The sequence below is a fragment of the Rhododendron vialii genome, chromosome 4a, assembly GCF_030253575.1.
Source record: "Rhododendron vialii isolate Sample 1 chromosome 4a, ASM3025357v1".
NCBI lineage: Eukaryota > Viridiplantae > Streptophyta > Magnoliopsida > Ericales > Ericaceae > Rhododendron > Rhododendron vialii.
Window position 1 is genome coordinate 17,065,987 of NC_080560.1, and position 24,526 is coordinate 17,090,512.

Here is a 24,526-nt window from a genome sequence, read left to right on the forward strand (position 1 = left end):
TGAATGTAGAGCACAATTAATACTTACCCCAATAAATTCTTCTTATTGGAAATGTTTTTTTTTTTTTTTCCTGAAAGAGTACTGTTCAATTGAACCTTGTGTTGGCTGACTGTGAAGCTGCCACCTCTGCTCCGACTCCTAATTGTCCATTTTAGCATTATGTGTCCACTACGAGTCTTATCACGATGATTCATGTCGCAAATTTAACAAACAGTCGAGATATGATTATTTATTGAAGTTAATATACTCATATTAGCCTAAAACTGGAGTGTATAACAAGGACGGAATCAGGATTTTATTCTAGCAGTGGTGAAATGTATATTAAAAAAATTTAGTGATGGTGAGACTATATAAGTTGGGAATAATTTTTTTTTTACATATAATAATTATATTTTCTAAAATTTTTGTCGTGACGGTTGCCGCCATTAGACTCCCCCTGATTCCATCCTTGATGATTATGTGTGCAAAAGAAGTTCGTTGATCTCCGCTCCACCCCACTCCACCCTACTCAATCGAGTCTTATCTTTTATAGTACTGAAATTACTACTCCTACTAATAAGAGAAAGTGTTTACACATGCAGTACTCCCTCCGTCCCTTTTTTTGTGTCCAGTATTTTATTTTGGGCTGTCCCTTAATAAGTGTCCATTTTGTAAAGTTAAGAGGGTAAAAGTTGATGTATTGTCTATTTTGTCCCTAAAAGTAGATTTTATTTTGAAAAGTTATTGAGTAAAAGTGTAATGATGATGGGTAAGTAGGGAAAATGGAGGAAAAAGTTGATGTGAAAGGTGTAATGATGATGTCTTTTTAATAAGTTGGAGTTACGAAGCAGGACACTTAAAAAGGGGACGGAGGGAGTAATACTTTTACCCGGTAAGTGGTAACTAACACGTAGTCGGTGAGTCAGTCATTCAGATCAGAGAATTGAATCCCTCAAAGGAGCGCGTGCAGACTTTGACTATTTCCAGAAGAGAAGAGAAGAGAGTTTCGCATGTAGGGTCCACGCGTTCGGATAGATAGATAGATTATACTACTGTAGATATTCCTCCTTTGGGACTTCAGCCGGCGACGCCACATGTCATGTCACTGTCCTACCATACTCTTTTTGCGCACATGTCTGCTCCCACCTTTTTACAATCAGAAAATTTCAGCGTCTCACCTTTCACGCAAATCATACATGGACACATGATCTTAACAAAACATCACATAAATACTTGACGTATTAAAAAATTTATCAATTAAACCCCAACCGTTAACCTCCGTCTAAAAATTAACTAACTGAAAACATGTTTCTCTCTCTAATTTTGCCATCCACACTGACTTTTTTTTCACATATTTTGCACATATTTTGTGGGTCTATTTTTGGACCCCACACAAATTATTCGATTTGTTCACTAATTTTAAAACATATTTTCAAGCGATCTTGCAAAAAATCAGCTCCATAAAGTAAATGTAAGTGTATATCCAATCGTACAACTTTTCATTCTTAATTCTGGATTAAAATTTTGAATAAAAAGTTGTAAGATTTGATCAAATACTTACATTTACCCTGTTGAGCTGATTTTTTTACAAGGTCACATAAAAAATATTTTAAAACTATTGAAATGATCAAATCATTTTTAGGGACCCAAAAGTCGGCCTCACAAAAAATCTATGTAATACTAACCTGTGTGGGTACATTGGGTAGCGTTACTTGCTCCGGCAAAAAATAAATTAAAAAAAACAACTCAGCACTATGCGGGAAAGAAAAAAAGAAAATAATAACGCAGAAGAAAAGATTTGTATTACAAATTTTTTTGTGGGGACCAAAAGTGAACCGATCCGCTCATTAATCTTTTTTTTTTTCATGTTCCTATAAAAAAATCAACTCAACGGGTAAATGTAAGTGTTAGATCAAATCTTATAAATTTTCATGTAGAATTTTGATCCGAAATTCTGAATAAAAAGTTGTATGATTGAATCATATACTTACATTTATCTGATGGAGGTGATTTTTTGCAAAGGTTCTCAAAAAAATATTTGACATAATCAATAGATCAGATAATATGCGTGAGACCCAAAAATGGGCCTCACAAAAAAAATGTGCAGAATGTGAAAAAAAGTCAGGCAAGTAGCAAAATTGGAGAGAGAAACATGTAGCAAAATTGGAGAGAGAAACATGTTTTCCGTTTGTTTTTGGACTGAGATTGACGGTAAGGGTTTAATTGATGAGTTCTTTAATACGTCAGGTGTTTATGTAATATTTCGTTAATGTCAGGTATCTATGTGTGAAAGGTCAAGTGTTAATATGAAATTTTTCCATTCATTTTGCCACCCCATTTTCTCTAACGTCACTCCCGTTGGTGTTTCTATTAGGTGATTTATTTTGTGAGAAAAGCGCAAAACGGATGCGGTTACAATAATGGATAAATTTCACTGACGTCCCTTGAAGTTTCTGACAAATGCAAAGACCTCTCCTAGGGTTTCTAAAATGACACTAACCTCCCTTGCTTTTGAAAGTATTATTCAGATTCCCCCTTCCATTAAGTCTACAATAATGCCGTTAGGATTTGCAACTAAATGACTAAAATGCCCTCAAATATATGTAAACTAAAAGATCAACGCTTCTTGTTCTATTTTTCCCTAATTGGTGTTTTTAAGGTTAAATTGCAACTATAAATATTTGGTCAAATTTGAACAACTAGTAATACATCTTATATTTTAATGATCATTGTTTTCATAAAGTTAATTCGTTTTCCTTCATGTTTCTCATTTTATTTATAAAGTTATTGCTTTGTATATTTCTAAGTCATCACATCCCCAAAAAAAAAAACAACCTTGATTTCTACCTCTTTGTTATGAATGAAGTCAATGTATATTTTCTTTCAATTTTTTTAATGTTTGTATGTTGGTTTTTTTCTTTGACTTGCAACTTAATATTTAACAAAATTAGACTTGAGTTATACATACTTTGGTCAAACTTGTATAATGAGTTATGCATTTTATATTTTGATAATCATGGTCTATTTTTTCCTCTCCTAAGTGGATTTTGAAAAATTAAAGAGGCATATAAATGCCTAATCCAACATACAAAAAAATTATCGTGTATTTTTAAAATTTGTTTTTCGACGATATAAAGTCGGTATAAAAAATTATCGTGTATTTTTTAAAATACGTTTCTTAGAAAAATTGACATAAATAGTCACTTTTTTTTTCTGATCGCAAAGCGTCATGTTTTTTTCCCCTAGTACGGTGGATTAGATATCTCTATGTATCTTCCATTTGGAAAATTACACTTTGAAGAGAAAAAAATGACTGAAAATGAAAAATGCATGATTAATTATTCAAATTCGACAAAAGTTTGTATAATTGGGTCTAATTTGATATTGAAATTAAATTATATAACCAGTACAATGTTACTTTTAATATTTGAAACTTCAATTAAAGTACAAGAAAGAAGAAAAAGACTTGATTGTTTAGTTCAGTAATATTCGAGGGCATATCAGTATATTAATTTCAAAAACTTACGGTGTTAGGGTGAATTTAATAGAATGATGGTATTTGAACAATAGTTTGTAAAATAAGGGAGATAGTATAATTATTAGAACATCAGGGGATGTTTCTGCATTTGTCAGAAACCTTAGAGGAGGTCAGTGAAATTTACCCATTAATTAAATCATGGGAGCCATCACTTTGAAAATCGAAAACATTCATTTTGTAAAACACGTCAAAATAATATCATCATAATTCATATTTATCAGATCACATCACATTTATAATTACTAACTCACACAGAAGATGAATATGTCTTCACATGCATTTATTCATAAAAGATAAATCTGATTTTTTCACGTAATTAATATTCATAATGTTCTCTATAAGGTGAAAGTTTTCGAGCATCAAAATGATGAAACTCCTATGCCAATGTGACAAATCGTTTTTTAAATTTGGTGGTAGAAGTGGAAGCCAGTGTGAATAGCTAGAAAATTTTCTTATTTGAACTGGTATTTCTTCTTGGAAAACACTAACCACGTGCGTTCCTCCTCAAGGAGATCAGAAACAATATGGGTAGGGTGCCTGCATTCTCGCACATGGATAACTTTGGGACCTGTCTCGGGTCCGACAAAGATGATTAGAGCTGTTCATTTTATTCAAAATATCTTATTTAGGATACCTGTTAAAAACCAGCTTGATTAAATATCGGTAAGAACATTTATGAAATATCCAACTTTGTTTCAAAATTCAATAGATTAGAACATTGATATTCTAGAAAAGTATTTTGATATCCGTGAAAATCTATTAGTACCTTAACTTATTTGGTATGAGTCCTACTTTGGGTACACCATTTGGTGTACGCCAAATATATACCGCATTTCGTTGGACCCATTCACATAAATTATCATAGCTGTTCAATTTTTTGAAAACATTTTTTAAGGGTCACTGTAAAAGATCAGCTCAATTAGATATCGGTAAGAGCTTAATCAAACCTTTGCTTAATTTCATGTCAACAAATTGGTTATAGAATCGATCAAGCTTTTATCGATATTCAGTTGGACTGATTTTTTTACAGTTATCCTTAAAAAAGTATTTAACACAAATAGAGTGGCTCTGATAAGCACCCAAGATTGTATGATCGTGGAACTTTAGTCCTTTAAATTGTAGCGTCTTTATTTCTAATTCTTCATTTTTATTTGATATTACTCGTAAGGTAGTTTGTTTGGTGTTACAGGTAAACATCTTGAAAATGGCATGTTTTGATCACGAGGTTAATTAACTCCCAAGAGAGTTCAAGTATCCGCGCCAAGTGGAACTCCTGCCATGAAGACTCAAGAGCGACGGCATGAGGCGTCGAGTGAACTCCGGGGCCGATGGGTGCCAAGTTTTGAAGGCTGGCCTGAAGACCTGGAGATAAGTTTTCCGTATCGATACAGCCTCTAGCCGTATCGATACACATTAGATTAGTGGGAAGACAGATTTTGTTGTATCGATACGAATTAAGGACGTATCGATATGAGCACTACCGGGAAAATGGCCATTTCAACTTAGCAGCGTGGTATTGATACACACCATAAATAGTATCAATACCACGAGCATTTGGCCAGATATTTGTTGCTTTTTAAACTTTTCACTTATGGAATGTTTTCATTTTCTAGTATGTTTTTAGATATTTGATGAATGAGAAAGGTCATTTTGTATAAATAGGATCCTCCCCTCACCTCTTTAGCATCTAGCACATTACACTTTCAAGTCTTTTTCTCCATTAAAGCTCTTTCAAGCTTTTTAGTCTTATTCTCCAAGAACACTTGTAAGTTTTACTAGTTTGTTAAATTTTCAAGTATTAAAGTTGTAGGTACAGACTAGATCTTTACTAATATCAAGTTTATTTATGTTTTTATCGATTAATCATGTTTTCACTTCCTAGCATAATTTCTAGTCTTTTCAATATATGTGAGTAGTTTCGTGGGCTAAGTCTTGGGATACTTTTTTTTCCTATGACTTAGGTTGTTATTTGGTTCTCGAACCCTCAGGCTTAAAATCATGATTTTTGGAATGAGGTTAACCTAGCCATTTTGGTTTAAGCGAGGGGTGTTAATTCCTTGATATGTTGTTTAGCCAAGCGTTCTTGGCACGCGACATATTGAGGGCTCGTGATCTCCTATGTTTTAGATACATTAGCAAAAATAGGTTAGTTTAATTCCGTTTAATCACATCTTTTGAGAAACATAGTTGTTAAAGCTAAATCTTCCGGCGTGAGCACGCAGTCGTGACTCTCACTTGAGTTATTTTGAGAACCAGTAACGGCCTTTGTCAGGGGAAAGACGATCTTTAGACTTGCCTCTTTTAGTTCATAAAACACATTTCTAGTCTTTTTCCTTAGTATTATCACTTTCAAAGTAAAACCAAGTTGGTCGTCTTAAACGCCGAAATCCACCATATACAACCTACAATCCGATTAAGCTATATTCAATTTTCTGTGGGTACGATCCCGGACTTTCCGGTTATTATGTTACCGACGATCTAGCCCTATGCTTGGGGTTTTCCAACCTTATATTTGAAGGCGAGGTTGCGAAATTAAGCAGGCTCCGTTAATTTGTTTGGGATCTCGAAATAGGTCCCAAAGAATGCGGTGTATATTTTGCATACTCCAAATAGTGTACCCTTAGTTTGTTGATTTGGTATTATATGCATCTTATTCACCGGCTACTGAACAACAGTTAGAGTATCCATAATGACATAATCAAAACTAAAAGATTTCTAAAGTTAGTACTGTTGGTCCAAAATATTGTTTACAATGATATAACCAAATTTAGCAACCTATTAATCAATAACCAATTTTCTTTGAAAAACCAAAATTAGCAAACCTTTTCGATTTGGATAACAAAATTTAATGGTGACCGCACTCTCTCCTTTTCCTTTCTCTCTTCTTCCGTCACTAACAATGGACCCACCTATTTACTTTTATTCTCAATTTTCTCTATCTCTATCTACTAAAAACAATTTTTTGATTATGGACTATTGTGGATCTCAACATTTTGGACATATGTTGCGTTTTTTAGGAGATATAGAATCGAATGTCCATGAGAGAGAGCTTGATACTACCAATACCAATAGATCTCTCTCTCTCTCTCTCTCTCTCTCTCTAATTAAGAGTGTGTACCTTGTTTGTTTTGGGCAAATGTAAAGGTGTTCAATTGTAAATTACCAAAATTAATGGTTGTTCATAATATAGGACTGAGTGTTAAAAAAAAAATAAAATTAGAGTGTTCCAGCTGCACACCCCACCCATGCCTGGGTGTGAAGTCGACACTGAACCTCATACACGTAATAATAAACATAGTTTGGGAATGTCATCTTCCTTAATTAAGCTTGTACAAATTATATCTACTCGATCGCAGGTGTCGAAATGACTTGGTATTGTATCATCTTTTAACCAAAAAAAAAAAGCCCGGCAGAATTACTTTGCCAATGCAAAGTCATTTTGAACTTCCTCTTTTTTCCTTTCCAACACGTTTCACCAACTGACCTTTCTTCAATTTTATTTACCAATTACAGTTTCTTTAACCAATATTTTTTCAATTACTTTTTTTTTTGTTGTCTCGTCATGCTATTTTTCCTAAATACAATTTCTTCAACCCATGCCAAAATTCTATTTTTAATTAAACTATACAATCAAATTTCTACAGTAGTTTTAACAAAATGATAAAAGTAAACAAAAAAGAGTTATGCTAAATTTTAACTCGAGCCGCCTAAATGACTTGTGCTAGACTTGCTAATAGTACAACAACAGTTTCCTTAAAGCTTTTTCCCATCTTTTTCTTTCATTTAAAGCGACTCGTGTTTAATACTTTCCTTGGCCCACACTTTTGGTGGTTAATTTTTTCTTGAACCATATACTTTAAATTAGAGTTTGGTAGCTCCTTTTTCCATTCGCACATATGGAGGACCCAAAACACGTATGAAAGCTCTTCTCAGTTTTTTATTTTTATCGGCAAAAAAGATTTTATTAATCTTCGATAAGGAATACAAAGATTAAACGGATCTCGGATATGCCAGCAAAAAAGCCAACCGAGAACCAAACCAAAAAAGGACGGCAAGTAGCCAACTGATACACCACAGGCAAAGCAAAATCCTCACATCCACTAAAATACCCTCCAACGTTAACATACACACAAAACAAACTTACCCAATATATATACCCAAAACAAACTAAAGCCCAAAGGGGAAAAAAAAAAAAAACTACTACTACTATTTATCATCATTGACAATGAACCACTATTATAATTAATTAATTCAAATCAATAAAAAAAATCTTGCTTACTAGGAAATTCTCAAAGTGTGTGAGAATTAATATATTCATGACCTAATGCATGACCTCGTAATTACTAATTACATAGTCAATTACTTACACTCATCAGACTAAAGGTTCATTAATATAAACATAGTGAATAATTTAAAAGTGGAAAGTTTGCGTAAATTTTTTGATCGGAAACTAAATTTTATTGAAATAAAAAATACCCTAACATTTTCCGAAAACACAAAATAATCTTGTTTTGCTTAGCCCTCATATTCTGCAAAAATTTGCAAAAAGCACCTAAGATTTTCCGAAAACACAAAATAGTCTTGTTAGGCTTAGCCCTAGTAATCTGCAAAAATTCACAAAAAGCCCTTAAGATTTTCCTGAAAACATAAAATAATCTTGTTAGGCTTAGCCCTTGTATTCTGCAAAAATTCGCAAAAAGTATGAAAAGTTATATATATAAAATGCTTCATTGGTCACATGACAAGAACACAAGGAAGAAGGCACAAACATAAGGCATGCGTAATAACAGATGCAGTACAATGTTGTACATTGTTCTCTCATATATGCATTCTAGCGTTTCCCAAAAAAAAAAAAAAATATTGGTGTTCGAATCCACAATCAAATATTGGTGTTCGAATCAATTGTTGAAATTCTCTCTCTCTCTCTCTCTCTCTCTCTCTCTCTCTCTCTCTCTCTCTCTCTCAAATTATCATGTTCATGTTTTTGTTTGGCTAGCTAAGAAAGTGACTTCAAAATGTATTGATGATATATTTTTTTTAATATTTCCGATCTATTGATGATTAACCCTCATTGGTTGTTGAGATATGAAAGTTTAGGTTGACAATGTTTTCTATATATATTAATGAAGTACGAACAAGACCAAGAACATGGATCGAATAGGTAGGTTATGTAGATATAGTTGGTAGAGGAGGTTTAGGTGTCATTTTGGGAGCTAAGGAAAGTTGGTGGGATGGTAAGCCATGCTTATCTTCCTCGCTCTAAACTTTTGATTGATATTGTAGGCAATTATTGGATACTCCTGAAGTACCATGTGACGCTGTCATGGTATTCTTCGCAATTAATGGATCCACACCATGCAATATGGGTGACTCCTTATCTCCCAATACCGTACCCAACAAAAAATGAATGATATATAATGTCCTTACTGTACAATTATTTGTTGCTACGTAAATGATTAGGAGTATACCACGTAGACAAACAACATATGGTACTCCGGAAACACTGCATAATTACTCGATATTGCAGTGGTCTCTCTTTTAAATGGACATTACTGATTGGACCAAATTAAAAACAAATTTCAATTTTCAGGGTTACGACTGCCAGAAGTAAACATATGAGGAGCTCATAAAATTGATTGCTCCATCTTGCGCCTCCAACAATGCTAGTGGCGGCATACTTTTATTCACCGGCACACTTGAGTGCCTTTACGCTATGTGTGAACATGTGTCTCTAGATTAGTCCCTGTTTGTTATCATTCGTAAGTTCAATTTGTACTCCTATAATACGTCAAAATTCTGTTAACTACAATCGACTTTCGGCGGAGGAAAAAAAAGTTGCAAAACAATTTATTAGCATGTAAATATCTATATTGTCCGATCATATCCTATAAACATTTGTCAAATTGCTGGCAAAAAAAAAAAAAAAACCTTGGAAAATATTTGTGGAAAACCAAATCAAAAATTGGAAATGGCTCACAGTTATTATGCCCAAATTACTATGTTGCATAAAAGATTGTCATCCAGGGCCAACAAGTAAAAATTCCAAGCATCAAAAGATTCAAAACTACAAATGGCAATATCTTAGCATATTCTATGGCTTTTTGCACACAACAAAAAGCCTCAAACCTCAGACACATACTTCCACAAGTTGGGTGGTTGGAATATTTTTATTCACTTGATTTAAAGGTCAAAAGAAGAGTTAGAAAAGCAATTGCTTATGTGGGTGATTGAAAAGTCCTTTTCCATTTTATTTGGTATAGTGGGTGTGGCAAGAGATTGCTTGACTTTCCTTTGTTCCATAATTCCATTTGATATCAAGTGAGATTGCAAGGATAAGGATCTTTCATATTCTTATCCTTTGCCAACCCATCCCCTCTCTCTCTCTCTCTCTCTCTCTCTCTCTCTCTCTGTGCACATATCAATGGATACATGGTGGCCAAAAGGATAATATTTTAAAAGGGTTGGAATAGTTTTGATAGTGAAAGCAATACGGAATGCCACCTAATTAAATGAGCAACAAATAGCCCACAAGGAATAGATTACCCAACAACATGTTTGTAAAGTAATTGCGTTTTTGGGCACTTGGATCACCATTATTCGCGGCTATGTTATCCAAGTTGGATAGGCGTTACCATCTCATTACATCAAATCCAAATAATTTCACAATTTTATGAATAATATTGAAAATCAAAATCGTCATATACTCGTACCATTCCGACCAGAAATTTGGTACGTAAAACATTTTTGCCCATGACATTTTCCCCAATGTTCAGGTGCCCGGCACTTCGTAATTTTCGATGTGATTGATGTCGTGTACAGAACATGTGGACTCCTTTCTATTTTGTATATTTTTGCCTCTATTATTTAAAGTGGATGAGAGAAGTTAGTAACTCTCAACACAAAACACTCAAACAAGAGGGCACTATCAATCCCACGAGTTTGGTTCAGTGAGTAGGAGAGCAAATAAGTGTTTGTTCTACATGAGGTTTCATGTTCGAACACAACGGAGGTCAAACACTTTAAACTTTGGAACCATCGGAGGATTTGCCCCTGGTCGTTAATCGAGGTGCACGGAAGCTAACCCGGACATTATCAGGAAAAATGAAAAACCAAACAAAACAAGAGGGCACTATCGTTTCACAAGCCGGCCATAATTGAATAATCAAATATGTTCCATGAGCCCTTTTAGGTGATGTGATTCACAGATATCAAAATGATCTAATTTGACACCCAAATAGATCGCCACATTATTTCATTGGCAAATCCTAGCCCAGTGGCGTACTCAATTTAGAATGTTATAAAGCCCAAGAAACTCATAGAGAAGCCCATCTGGCTAATCAGTATATTTCAGTTTTAAGTTTTGCTATCTAAACCCTTTTGCGTCCCATAATCAGTATAATCAGTTTTAAGAATTTTTTGCACCAACTTAAATATGTCAATTATTTTAAAAAATTGATACAAAATATTTGAAAATTATAAATAAAAGCTTTTTTTTAATATATTATTCAAAAACTAGTGAAACCTTTCATAAAGAACTCTAATTATAGGACGGATCACAGAGGACTACTTTGTTTTTCATGCAAAATATGTGAGGGGCTGTTCGTACCTATCTTCAAATCTCATGGGGTGTTTGTGAAATTTACCAAAAAAAGAAATGGGTAAAGGTTTGGTGACCTAGGTAGATGTTTAAGTCATAATATGTACTTTCTTCGTTTTTACTTCCAAAGTACAAGTTCATTTTCGCTACTAATATTGTTGATTATCTGATATTTGTGGTGATTACTTTTAGTTTATTGATAATTCTAACATAAAATTGCATATTTTTAAAATTGTGGTTATACATGAAGTTTTGAAGATATGCATGACATAGGAACTTTGTTGAGTTATTAGATTGGATCAATTGGAAATAGGCATGATAAATGATCACGTTGTATGTACTTTTTTTTTTGGGGAAATTACAGTAAGCCCCCTCCAACTATACCTCGGTAACGAGTTGCACCCTTCATCGTTTAACTCGGACACTTAACCCCCTTCATCTTTTATAGCGTAACACTTAAGCACCTCTCGTTAGTTAGCCGTTATGAATTTAAACGGAAGTCATGTGAGCAGTACATGAGCAGTACCTTGGTAACGGTACTCTCTCTCTCTGATAGAAGGTAGAACTGGGTCTTCCAATGGGGATCCATGTGCTGTGCAATTGTGGCATTAGAGCACCATTGATTAATGTAGTGCATTCCAACCCAGACATAGAGTACTGAAAATGGTAGTGCATTCCTCATGAAAAGATAGAGCTGATCAAACAATTCCTTTGGAAATAGATTTTTCAAATCATGCCTGTAAATTTGAAATTGAGTGTGGCAAATAACAAATATAGATGTGAGAATGAAATCTCCATATAAAGATTTATAAAAACAAGTATGAAATGGCTTGGACCCATAATAGAACATAGAGAGAGAAAGAAAAAACAGAGTGCTCTGTTTTTTTTTGCTTTTTGGCAGCCCCCGGATGAAGGCCCGGTGGCCGGTTGACCTATATTCCAACCATTACACCATTTGCAGAGGAACCAGCAGTTAGCTGCACTGAACAGACAGCAGCTAGCAGTATCCAATCTGCTGATCATAAACAACAGTAGCCGAAGTAACAACAGAATTAACTAGAGCTTTCTCGAAGTAGCAACAACAGCTACATCCACAAGTTTGTACTCTATCTTCTCACAAATCTAGATAACACCTTGAAACATACAGTTCATGATGCAAGGAAGCGTATAAGAAATTGAAAATAGAGCAACAAGGACAATCACCGAATATATAGGACGCAACTCTAACTCTAGAAAGTGTAAAGTAACCATACTAAAATTATTATAGACCCATAAAATAGAGGAAAAAACAAGAGTTCTGAAAAAAGAACGGGCTGAAACAGAGTTTCCTACGAAAAGTTATAAGCGAAACAAAAATAGCCCAAAACGGTTCGAAAGCCCGTTCGGAGGCCTAAATGGCCTCAGAAGGCTAAAAAACACGCACCACATAGCCAAAGGCAATGTGTCCTGACCGTTGGGCCATTTCAGATCGAACCCAAGTAGGCCCAAAGCCAAATTCTTCGGTCAGTTATTCACAAAAATACCTATTAGTAAGCCTTGGAATGCTTAAGGTGATACTCCTTCTCTTTGACAAGAAGCCGAAGGAACAAAAACAGCAGCAGCATCAAACATCCACAAGAGCGAAACTAAAAAACTAAGCAGAGGACAGAAATTAACTGAACACACTGCATACTAATTTAACCACCAAAGCTACATTCCTGATAATAACCAGTTACATTCCATAACAAAACACCAGTTACATTCCTGATAACAACCAGCAATAACAAGTCTGTTTGCCAAAATATGACCACCAAAGCTAGAGCTTTCCGAAATAGAACCACCAAAGCTAGAGCTTTCCAACAAAACAACCACCAATCCTACATAAGTGCTTAACTAATAGGGATAATGACAAGTTTTCCCAACATTAGCATGACAACATAAGCAGTCAAAAGGTTGTCAAACATAGCATGACAACATAAGTAGTAATAAGAAGTCTTCCCAACATAGCATAATAATTAAAATGCAGCATAATCAGAGTTTCCATGGCTGGATTGGGATGGAAGCTGCAACATGCTTATGGGGCTGCTTGATGATGCTTGGGAGTTTTGGAACTCAGTATTGCCTCTGCCCCTCCCATTGCTTCTGCCTCTGCTCCTCCCATTGCCTTTTCTTCTGCCCCTTCCATTGCCTCTCCCTCTGCCCATCTCATTGACTCTTCCAGGACCAGCTTCTATGTTGGTATTGTGGTTCTGTAAATTGGCCCACTAAAAAGTTCAAGTTATTAAGTGTTCATGTGCATATATTTAACTAAGCACACAAGTTGTAGTAGAAAACGTACCATAACAGATGTCATTCCAGGGCTTAGTTGTGAGGTGTCAACTGTGATGGCAGAGGTTTGTGAAGCCACAGTGCTTGCATTTCCCCCTGCTCTTCCCCTGCCTCTACCCCTTCCTCTACCCCTCCCTCTTACTCCAATCCTTACCCCAGCATTCTTTGGCTTCACTGGACCTTTACAAGTCCTTGTGTTAGGCCCAAACTCTCTGCATTTCCCACACCTTAGTGACTGGTATTGCTTCCTTACTTGGTTGGGATTCTGAACTTCATCAGCAGCCTTCCTCCTTGCTTTCTTTGGCCTTCCTGGTGGCCTTCTAAGTGGAGGAGGCATGATAGGGTCATAATTAGCTTGGACCCACATGGTCTCATCAGGTATTGGGGTGATGAAGTGAGAGTAAGTGGCAGTGTAGGTATCGATGTGGTAGTATTGGTGCACAAAGTTCTCGGGCAGTCTTTTATCTACCATTATAGCAGCAATTCCATGAGAACATGGAATGCCAGTCACATCCCAACGCCTACAAGAGCATGTGTGCCTGTCAACGTCACAAATGAAAGTCTTCGAACCAACCCTTACCTCATAAATGAAGTTCCCAGAGTATGTTACATCAGTACCCCTTGCTTCCACTTTCAACTCCTCCAATATGTTTTGAATCTTGGGACATAACTTTCCATTGCATGTAGTGATCCAATTCCTTTTCTGCTCATACCTACTCATGAGTTGCCTCCTTATCATCTCCATCATTGTGATTATAGGTTTATCTCTAGCATCCTTGATGTACTGATTAAAAGACTCTGAGATATTGTTGGCTAACATGTCACACTTAGATCTTGGACTGAACATGGACCTACTCCACCCAGTTGCTGGCTCTTTAATTAGCCAGTCATATGCTTCCTTGTTGATGTCTTTGATCTTGCTCATCTGTCTTTGCCATTCTTGAGGTGTAAATGCACAAGCAGCTGCCCACACCAGGTCTTTCAAATCCTTTCCCTTAAACTGAGTCTTGAAATTGGCATAAAGATGCCTCACACAAAACCTGTGTTCAACCCCTGGCAGCATTTGCTTGAAAGTCTCCACCAATCCCTACAAAAAATTATGGAATCAAATCACAATATAGAAATGGCAATAACTTAAAGCAAGAATAGAATGCAAGTATATTATGAAATCAAATTACATTTTACCTTTTGTCTATCTGATATGAAAGTCCATCCCTTTTCTTCAGGTCTTCCAATTACATCCAGTAGTTTTTCAAGAAACCACATCCAACTATCTTTAGTCTCAGCTTCCACTACAGCCATGGCCAAGGGGTACATTTGATTATTGCCATCCCTTGCAACAGCATGCATGAGCTGCCCCTGAAATGGGCCCTTCAAGTGACAAGCATCTAGTCCTATCATAGGCCTAATACCAGCTAGAAAACCCATTTTCTGTGCACCATACATCACAAACAACCTTTGAAAAACAGGTGCACTTTCAGGTAAAGGCCTTTCCACCTTAACCATTGCACTACTTCCAGGATTCTGCATCCTAATCATTTCACAATAATCCCACAACCTCCAATATTGTTGCCTATGATTACCCTCAATAGCTTCTAGTGCAGCCCTCTTAGCCCTATACACCTGACTGTGTGACACATCAACCATCCAATCTCTTTTAACTGCCTTTCTCATTGCACTCAACTTCCAAGAAGGATCATCACTTAAACTGTCCATGTATTTATTCGCTATCCACCTGGAATTGGCATGTTTCAAGTGATAACTCCTTGGACATTGACAAGGATGACCATATAAACTTTTAATCTGAAAGGCCTTTGTGTCTTGGAAAAATGAAGCATGCACCTTCCACCCACACTCATTCTTACAAACTGCAGTTACTCTATCACTATCATTCTTTTTAAACTTAAAGTTAGTTCCATTACGTATGGAATGTTCCCTAAGTGCAGCCCTGAATACTGTAGCAGAGGAGAATAGCATCCCCAACTTCAACTCTGGTTTGCCCATATCCCTTTCCTCATTGAACTCAGGGTAGTCAAGACCACCCTCAGAGTCAGAATTCATGGGACTATTAAGATCATCATTTTCAACCTCATCTATGTCCACTATGTCCTTTCTTGAATCCTTACCCTTTCCACTGCCACTTCCAATCTCAAAGCATTTTCCTTTCCCCTTAATTTCTCGCTCTTTTTTACCCTTCCCAACATTTTCATATTCATCAAAAATCATATCACCATCAGCAAAATATTCCAAGTCACTCTCACTAAAACTACCACAATCACTGCTAGCATGGAAATCACTGTCACCGTCACTATCCTCCTCCTCTTTGTCACCCAAACTCACCCTATCCTCTTTGTCGCCTAAACTCACCATATCCTCATCATCTCCAGCATGTAAATTTGGGTTCTCTACATAAATTGGAATTCTACTCCTTCCCACATGGATTGCAAACATGTCTAGGACATCAACATCAGTTTTAATCTCCCTCAAACCTCCATCCAAATCACAATCAGGCAACCTATGGTATATGATAGATATTTCTGGGCAACCTAACTGTTTTACTTCACCTAAAATCTCAAAATAGGACATCCTATCAGGGTCTACATCCTCAATCAGTTCAACCTTGTCACTTGCATAGATTTTCTGTGGTATGTAAGCAAATAAGCCCCCATGGTGAAACTCCAATGTGAATTTTTGATCATCCATCCTAAACAAAACGTTACTAGCTATTAAATAATGATTAAGGAATAATAAAAGTAGGTCAAAATTACCAAATAAATAAATAAATAAAAAGTAGGTCAACAACAGGAAAAAGAAAAAGTAACAGGAAAGGGGGAAAACCTAAGATTCTTTGGGACCACTGACAAAATCATATTCAAGCCTCACACCAACACACACACATTAAACGACACCAACAACCAAACACATGCACAATAAAGAACTCTTTGGGACCACACTTTTTGGTTGAAAACTGCAATCTTCTCTTATTTTATACCAGAAGCAACAGAGTATAAATACACGAGAAGCAAGAACCATTACCCACTCGTCTGCGTGAGAGATGAAGATGATCGATGGTTTTTCTTATAGAACTTCACTCGTTTGATCTCCAACTTCTTTCAACCTTCAAGAACCCTAGGTTTTCTAGTCATCTCCAAATCGGCTGTGTTAGGTTATGATGTTAGATTAGGGGAAAAGGGTATGACAAAGGGTAAAATACGCGGGAAAAGGTGAGAATTTCGAGGTCAAATTGGAGGGAAAAGGTGAGAATTGGACGGAAGTAGGTTTGGTTTCCCGCCAATCTCCCGTCGTGAATGACTCAGTGATCTCAGGGCATCATCTTATTTTGACTGAAAAAGGGTAAATTGGTAATTTCAGCACTTCCGTTAACGGCGTCTTCTATTTTGTGCGAGAGAAAAGATGAAGGGGGTTAAGTGTCCGAGTTAAACGATGAAGGGTGCAACTCGTTACCGAGGTATAGTTGGAGGGGGCTTACTGTAATTTCTCCTTTTTTTTTTTTATCTGACATTGTATGTACTTTCCATGCTACATTTTCATACTTAATCTATATCGTCGAAAGTATAGATATTTGTGACCATGGATAAGTCCTGTCATGATAAATATGGCAAAGCTCACCGTGATCATATATTTATGTTTCAATGGAGCAGAAGTAGATTGATTTGAGCTGACATTCATAAATTTTAAGAAAAAAAGTTTGAGATCCTAAGCTTTACAATGTCTAATATTAGGATGACCTATGTGGTCCATGTGGGAGATTGTAAGCAATTTTTTGTAGGTGGGCCTACATGGATCCTAAAATTAAATATTGTACATTGTCGAATAAGGTTTGAGTGATATCAGTATTATCCATTAAGTTGTGGTCGTTTTATAAATGGACCAGATAAATTGACAAGTCTCAATTAGCACGTATTTGGGTCATATCACATGCGTTAAGGGTTGCGGGCTTATTATTATTTGTATAGACCATTAAAAGGCCCAATATAATTCATCTGTTTTTTTTTTATCGAATGATTTCATCTGTTATGATGGGTTATGATAGAATTAGAACTTATAAATATGTGGTTAAGGTTCTCACTCCAAACCCTATTCTCTTTCTCTTACCATCCCATTGTGTGTGTGACAAAAGGTCAAGATCAAAAGAAAGGTTCTAGAGGTGGAATACAAACGACCACCTAAAGGTTTTTATTGTTCATGGCGACAGTTACGCATCCGATTTAATTTTCTTCAATGGTTTGACATGAGATTTTGGATTTGTATTTTCGCTTGAAATCCAACAACCAATTGATCTTGGACAAATTTTTAATGATAAACTAGAGCTCGAACTTGAATGGTTTGGTTTTTTTAGTGACCCTAATTCAATTGTGATAAATGTGCGCATAAAGATTTATATGCGCAGATTCTACACAGCTGTGTGTGGTTGACCTCGGGTCCTAAACAAATGATCCGATCCATTCATTTTGTAAAAACTAATTTTCTACTATGCCTTTGCATGAAATCAGCCCAATCGGATATGCGTAAGAGCTTGATCAATTCATCCAAATTCTGAATTAAACATTGGATGTATTGATCTACACTTACGCAAATATGATTGATCTACACTTACGCAAATATGATTGAGCCGATTTCTCTGAAAGCACTTAAACTTTCTAACAAAATGAGCAGCTTATATCATATGTATGAAATCCGAGATGAACCCCACATGCAGAATCTATGCATAGTCGTGTAGATTCATTGAGGTATAGCCCAACAAGAAAAAACTGCATCACTCTTGAATCCATGAATGTGGACTACAGTAAACTAACAACTTACCTTTCACGAGGTTTCTACCTCACCCTTCTAAGATCTACCTCAGCTCGCAGGTCCGATTCCATTGTCAACAAAAAAAAAAAAAAAATCTTGGGGCCACTGTAAACTTACTTAATCTTATGAGCTTCCAAATTAGTCGAAGAAAAGATTGGTCAAGGGATGGATGAACCTAGACGATCGCCCTACCTAAATTCAAAATTTCTTTAATTTTTTTTCTTCTGTAGATTCTAAAATAATGTTTAAGTTTGTCCGCCAAGATTATTGCCATCTAATTAAATTGAGACGTAGACCAAAGTGTAATTTCATTTTTGATGTCGTTATCTAATATGGTATTATGTAGACTTTGGAAGAAGGTGGGCCTAGCTAGGCCCAGCCTCAAGGAAATTGGGCAGTGGGTTAGGTGATATGAAATGGTTACTTTTAGTGCAAAGTCCATTAATGAGCCTGGTTGGTTGGGTTGGTTGAGACATCATGGTCATTCGACTTGCTTCTACGGGAGTTCTGTAACCAAATAAATTTTCTTTTGACTCGAACCAAATAAATTAGCATGGAAATTTATTTTAAACCACCGCGTCAATTATTATTATTTTTTGGGTCATTCTTTAAAGGGTACTTTTATTGATACAGAAATTATACGCCGGGAACGGCCAGCCACCCCTAATGAGGAAGGAAAACAAATTACAAAGGAGGCCTAAACGGTTTTTTATTTTTTATTTTTTGTCATGCTATATACATCAGCGGAGGTTAGTGGAGGGTGTTAGTATTAGCATGAGGGTCCAGAGGCTATCCATAGCCTTGACCCTCAAAGGGCCTATCTCATGTGGGGCTTGAACCCAAAACCTTTCACAAAGGGAAGACAACAACTGGAGCACCAAGCAGTTGTTGTCCTGTGGTTTCAATGTTACTAACAAATTTCCAAAATTAGTAGTAGCCGGCAATACTTGTTATCAGTTCAAACACAAAGGAGATTTCAATCCCAACATAATTATAAATTCTGAAACACGGACAGGATCTAATAAAGTTATGCAATCTCTCCAAAATGACCACCTTCAAGTGATCGTTTCAATCATGATCAGAAAGAAAAAAGTGATCGTTCTGCAATAGGCATGGCTGAAAAACCTTGACTAGAAAACGGGAGAAATCAAAATCTGAAAACGTAAGCAATAACATTGAGGAAAGACAAAATAGCAAATGATGCATTACATGAAACACAAAACGTTGACAAATCTGAAACGCAGACATAAGTTAGGGTAAAAACCAGACACAGTTGCCATTACCAGCCCCATGTCCACCCATTGCTTAACTAGGGGAGATTTTTCAAAACATAAGCAAACCTGAGTCACTAAAATTCATGAGAGCGGGAATGGGGGATTCTATTGGAAGATTATGTAACCTAACATGAACCCTAATGTTCCATTCCCATGGGTGAAACCTCAAATAGAAAAAATACAATTAGAGAAAACCAAAAGCCATAATTGAATACAATAACATTGAAGATTAGAATATAGAGCAATGATTCACTACATAAAACACGAAACGTGGATGACTCGGAAATTCAGACACGAGGTAGCAAAAGAAAAGGTAGCAAAGAACCAGAACATGCAACCTACACAACCTTATTTGCTCAGTCGCCATTATAGGGTCACAAATAAACTGAATGGTTTCAGACTGCCCTAGCCGGACTACCATAAGACCCATCATCAAATACATAATAGAGTGAACATACCCCAGTAGCATCGGGTACTCATATTCTCTTCACATTTGCTCCATTCCTTCTTCCTCCTCATCCTCATATTCTCCCTCCTCGTCAGCAGTTGCATCCTGATACTGCTGGTACTCAGACACCAGATCATTCATGTTGCTCTCTGCTTCCGTGAATTCCATCTCGTCCATTCCTTCTCCAGTATACCAATGCAAGAAAGCCTTCCTTCTAAACATAGCAGTGAACTGCTCACTCACTCTCCGGAACATTTCCTGAATGGAGGTTGAATTCCCTATAAAGGTGGACGCCATGGAAAGTCCCTTGGGCGGAATGTCACACACACTGGACTTCACATTGTTTGGAATCCACTCCACAAAGTAAGAGGAGTTCTTGTTTTGAACATTGATCATCTGCTCGTCCACCTCTTTGGTGCTCATTTTGCCCCTGAACATGGCGGAAGCAGTGAGGTAGCGGCCATGGCGGGGGTCGGCGGCGCACATCATGTTCTTTGAGTCCCACATTTGTTGGGTCAGTTCAGGGACCGTGAGGGCACGGTATTGCTGGGACCCGCGTGAGGTGAGGGGAGCAAAACCCACCATGAAGAAGTGGAGACGTGGGAAGGGGATCAGGTTTACGGCAAGCTTCCGGAGGTCGGAGTTGAGTTGACCAGGGAATCGGAGGCAGCAAGTGACCCCGCTCATGGTTGCGGAGATCAAGTGGTTCAGATCACCAACTACAATTAAGAAAAAAATGATAAGGCCTTGGTAAAATCAAAATGAAATGAAAGGATAACCGATAACATTTCCCCATTTTATGATACTAGTACCACCATATTTGAATATGACAAGAAGTCAAATGTGTTATATACTGGACCTTCACCTGATGAGGTATGTATCCCATAAGGCATCACATAAGATGGAAAACTTCAAACACGCCGCCAAAATAAAGATATGTATGCACCTTAGTAGCAGGATCCTTCTAAAATAGGTGCGCTCCCAAGACGAGAGCTCGAATCGGCGCTCCCAAGATGGGAGCTTGACGGGAGCTCACTCTCAACTAACATGGAAGCTTATTGGGCGTTTAAGGCAACTATTCTCTTACTCTTAAGGGATTTATGCCATTGTGGGAATAAAAATATGAAAATCTTATCAATCAAGAAGTTTTGCAAATTGAAAATATCGAACTCCCTATAAGTACCCATTAAGATCGTGAAAATTCTCAAAAGTAATCACTTTTCCTTCAATGTAAGTATTTTAAAGATACTTCATATACGTAGTTATATGAAATCTATATACACTTCTTAGGCGCTCCCAACCCTCGGAGCTTCTAGGTGCCTCCGCTCCCCCGCACCCGCTCCCGCTTCGTGCTACTAAGGTATGCACACACATATATGTAAATGAATTGTTCTATTCATGAAGATAAGTTATTCAGACAATCAAGAACATGAAGGTCAAACAAAACAATTGGCAAGCTGTAATCAGAAAACTAAAAAGTAGCAATATCTCAATCAGGAAAATTAAACCAACTGACCTATGCAACACTGACACACGACAAGAGTGTGAAGTATACTCACAGCTAGGAGTGGTAAGCTTAAGAGTCCTAAAACAGATATCATAAAGTGCTTCATTATCAAGCACCATGCACTCATCTGCATTCTCGACAAGCTGATGAACAGAAAGTGTAGCATTATACGGCTCAACCACTGTATCTGAGACCTTTGGTGAAGGGAACACAGAGAATGTGAGCATCATCCTGTCAGGATATTCCTCCCTAATTTTGGAGATAAGCAAGGTACCCATCCCTGAACCAGTTCCTCCACCCAGCGAGTGGCAAACTTGGAATCCTGCAAAAACACAAAACAATTATGCAGCATTAGCAGATAGACAGTCTTAAACAACAAAAAAATGTTGACAAACTCTTCAATGAACCAAAGCTGTCCAGAAAACAGTAGGGGCCCAATTGTTTGTCTCGACTAATAGTAAAGCGATAAATAATCCCATAGATAAGTTACCTCGTTGGACTCACAGTACGAGATGTAATAATATTCCATCATCCATGGTATTTCCATGTTTTGCAGGATTTTATAACCAACGGGTATCTAAACCTGACCAAAATCTCGACAGACTAATAGTTCAATCCTGTACTATGATCCAGATAAAGCAAACTGGCCTGGGGGTAAAAAGAGTAAAACGATTTTCCCTCCACATGAAAGGAGGATGCAGGCCATACAGGGTTCTAAACATTGGTAATTACCATATTCGACAATTTAACAGCCCAGAGTTTCCCATAGTAAAATTTTAAATTCTTCATACATAAACCCTACAAACTTCCAAATAGACAGCAAACCCCTGAAAAGAAGGGGGGAAAAAACATGTAAATATTATACCTTGAAGACAGTCACAGTTCTCAGCCTCCTTCCTCACAACATCAAGAACCGAATCAATAAGTTCTGCACCCTCGGTATAATGTCCTTTTGCCCAGTTGTTTCCCGCACCAGATTGACCGAAGACAAAGTTATCAGGGCGGAAGATCTGGCCATAGGGACCAGTTCGGACACTATCCATGGTGCCAGGCTCAAGATCCATGAGCACAGCACGAGGAACGAATCTCCCGCAAGAGGCCTCATTGTAGTATACATTGACACGTTCTAATTGTAAGTCAGAGGTCCCAATATACCTTCCAGTCGGATCTATGCCGTGTTCATCACAGACAACTTCCCAGAACTTCGATCCGATCTGGTTTCCACATTGGCCTCCTTGAACGTGAAGGATTTCTCTCATTTTTCCTGAAAATTATTGAGAGGTAATGAACTCAATACACCAACACCAAATGAACAATAAAAATCTTCTGAATTCCAACTACACTTCATAACTTAAAGTTAAAAATTATTTAAATGCAGTGATGTTATAATTTTAAGATCAATAATGGGAAAACATACTGTGAAGTAATTCAAATTAAAAGGCTCATCCTTAGTACTATCCATTTGATATTGAATTGATCATCCATAAGATCTACCAACCCAATGACTATCGACCAGAAACAACAGCTCTCAGTTAATAAATGATATAGCGTACAGTACCTAGATTAACTGAAACTCTAAAGATAGAGCATTCTCTATCACAATTCACAGGTATGATGCAATGCAGCAAGAGACAAGAGGATCTAACATCCTTCATTAGCATTAAATGGAAATGTACATATACATACATGAGCAGCAATATCTAGAAGTGTTATTCGAAGTTATTAGATCATGCCAGGCGCCAACCCCAATTTTCATCAACCAGTTTGGTCTATTATAGTGTCTATGGTGTACAGGTCCCAGTATGTACTCTAAAATGTACCTTACTAGTAAAATTTGGAACATCTTCACTAGATCTGCCACTGTACCTCACTCAGAATCGTGTAAAAGGTTCTCGTTTAGTCAAATCAAAGACATCCATGCAATGAGGTCCAAGTTAGGAGATCTGACACTATACATACACTATTATAAGCCTACATATGATCTATAAGACGGAAACTCAAGAGATCTGTAATAGAACTCACTCAAACCATGAAATTCTACTCAAAACAAACGAAATTCTACAGGTCCCGGTACTCAACAGTCGTGATCTTCCGCCCTGCATGGAGAGCGATCCCAAGGCCCGGGAATTTGATCACTGGCCGTTCATTTTACAGAGTTCGTCAGACTTCGGTAGTTAACTAGTTATATAACCTTTTCTCACAACACAGCCATCCAATTTGTTAACAACAAAAGTAATCGGATCTAACAAAATGAACGATTCCGATTACATCACGGACCCAAGGCCCGGGATCTAATGCGTAACAGGTAAAGAGATTCAATGCAGTACAAGATAAGAGGATCTAACAAGTAACATCATTCATAAGCATGTAAATCCAAATGTAGGTAAACATTACTGAGCAATATATTCAGAGAAATTGAGAATCTACAACTGATGTAAAGAACTCGAGAGAAATTATTTACCTGTTCGGAGGAAATGAAGAGACAAGGAGGATCGATCGACGGAGAGAGAGAGAGAGAGAGAGAGCGAGCGAGTGTGGGTGGGGAAGAGGATTAACCGATTTATATGCGAGTGGGAACTGTGACCGTGAGATCCAACGGCTGAGGTTTTCTCCCTCTTATTCCTCATGATCCATGTGATGCCGTCGGATGGTAGAGCTGGACGGCCACGATGAGTTTGAAGGAGGTTTGATTGTTTATAAATGGATATAACTCGATTTACGTAAATGACCTTTGTCAAATGACGGGAATATCCATTGACTTGCGTCTAGGCAGATGATGCGTGCGCGGTAGTGGGAATAATTTATGGAGGCAAAAAGTGTGTTAATCATAGATGTCTCTAAGTTGGGATCTGATCAGCTATTTTTCATATCTCTTCCCACCATCTATCTAATAAAACACAAGCGTGTGGAGACTATACAAACATAAGTTAAAAGAATGGCTGGGATTCATTTGATTCAAAAGTTGATGTGTAATCTCCAACTCTCTTAAGAAAACACTCATACTTTTACAAATATATTACAAAAATGTCATCGGTTCTTTTTACCCACCGCTTGGCTTCTG

General features: G+C 37.0%; 1 protein-coding gene across 1 annotated transcript; it reads right to left on the reverse strand.

The window, feature by feature from the left end:
* Positions 1-19,714: 19,714 nt before the first annotated feature.
* LOC131322226 (tubulin beta-5 chain) lies at positions 19,715-24,086 on the reverse strand. Its single transcript, XM_058353481.1, has 4 exons — positions 23,927-24,086; positions 22,331-22,729; positions 21,518-21,787; positions 19,715-20,677 (listed from the first exon to the last, which is right to left on the reverse strand). Exons 2-4 carry the CDS (start codon positions 22,722-22,724, stop codon positions 19,998-20,000), a joined length of 1,344 nt encoding a protein of 447 aa, XP_058209464.1. The 5' UTR covers positions 22,725-22,729; positions 23,927-24,086; the 3' UTR covers positions 19,715-19,997.
* Positions 24,087-24,526: the final 440 nt, after the last annotated feature.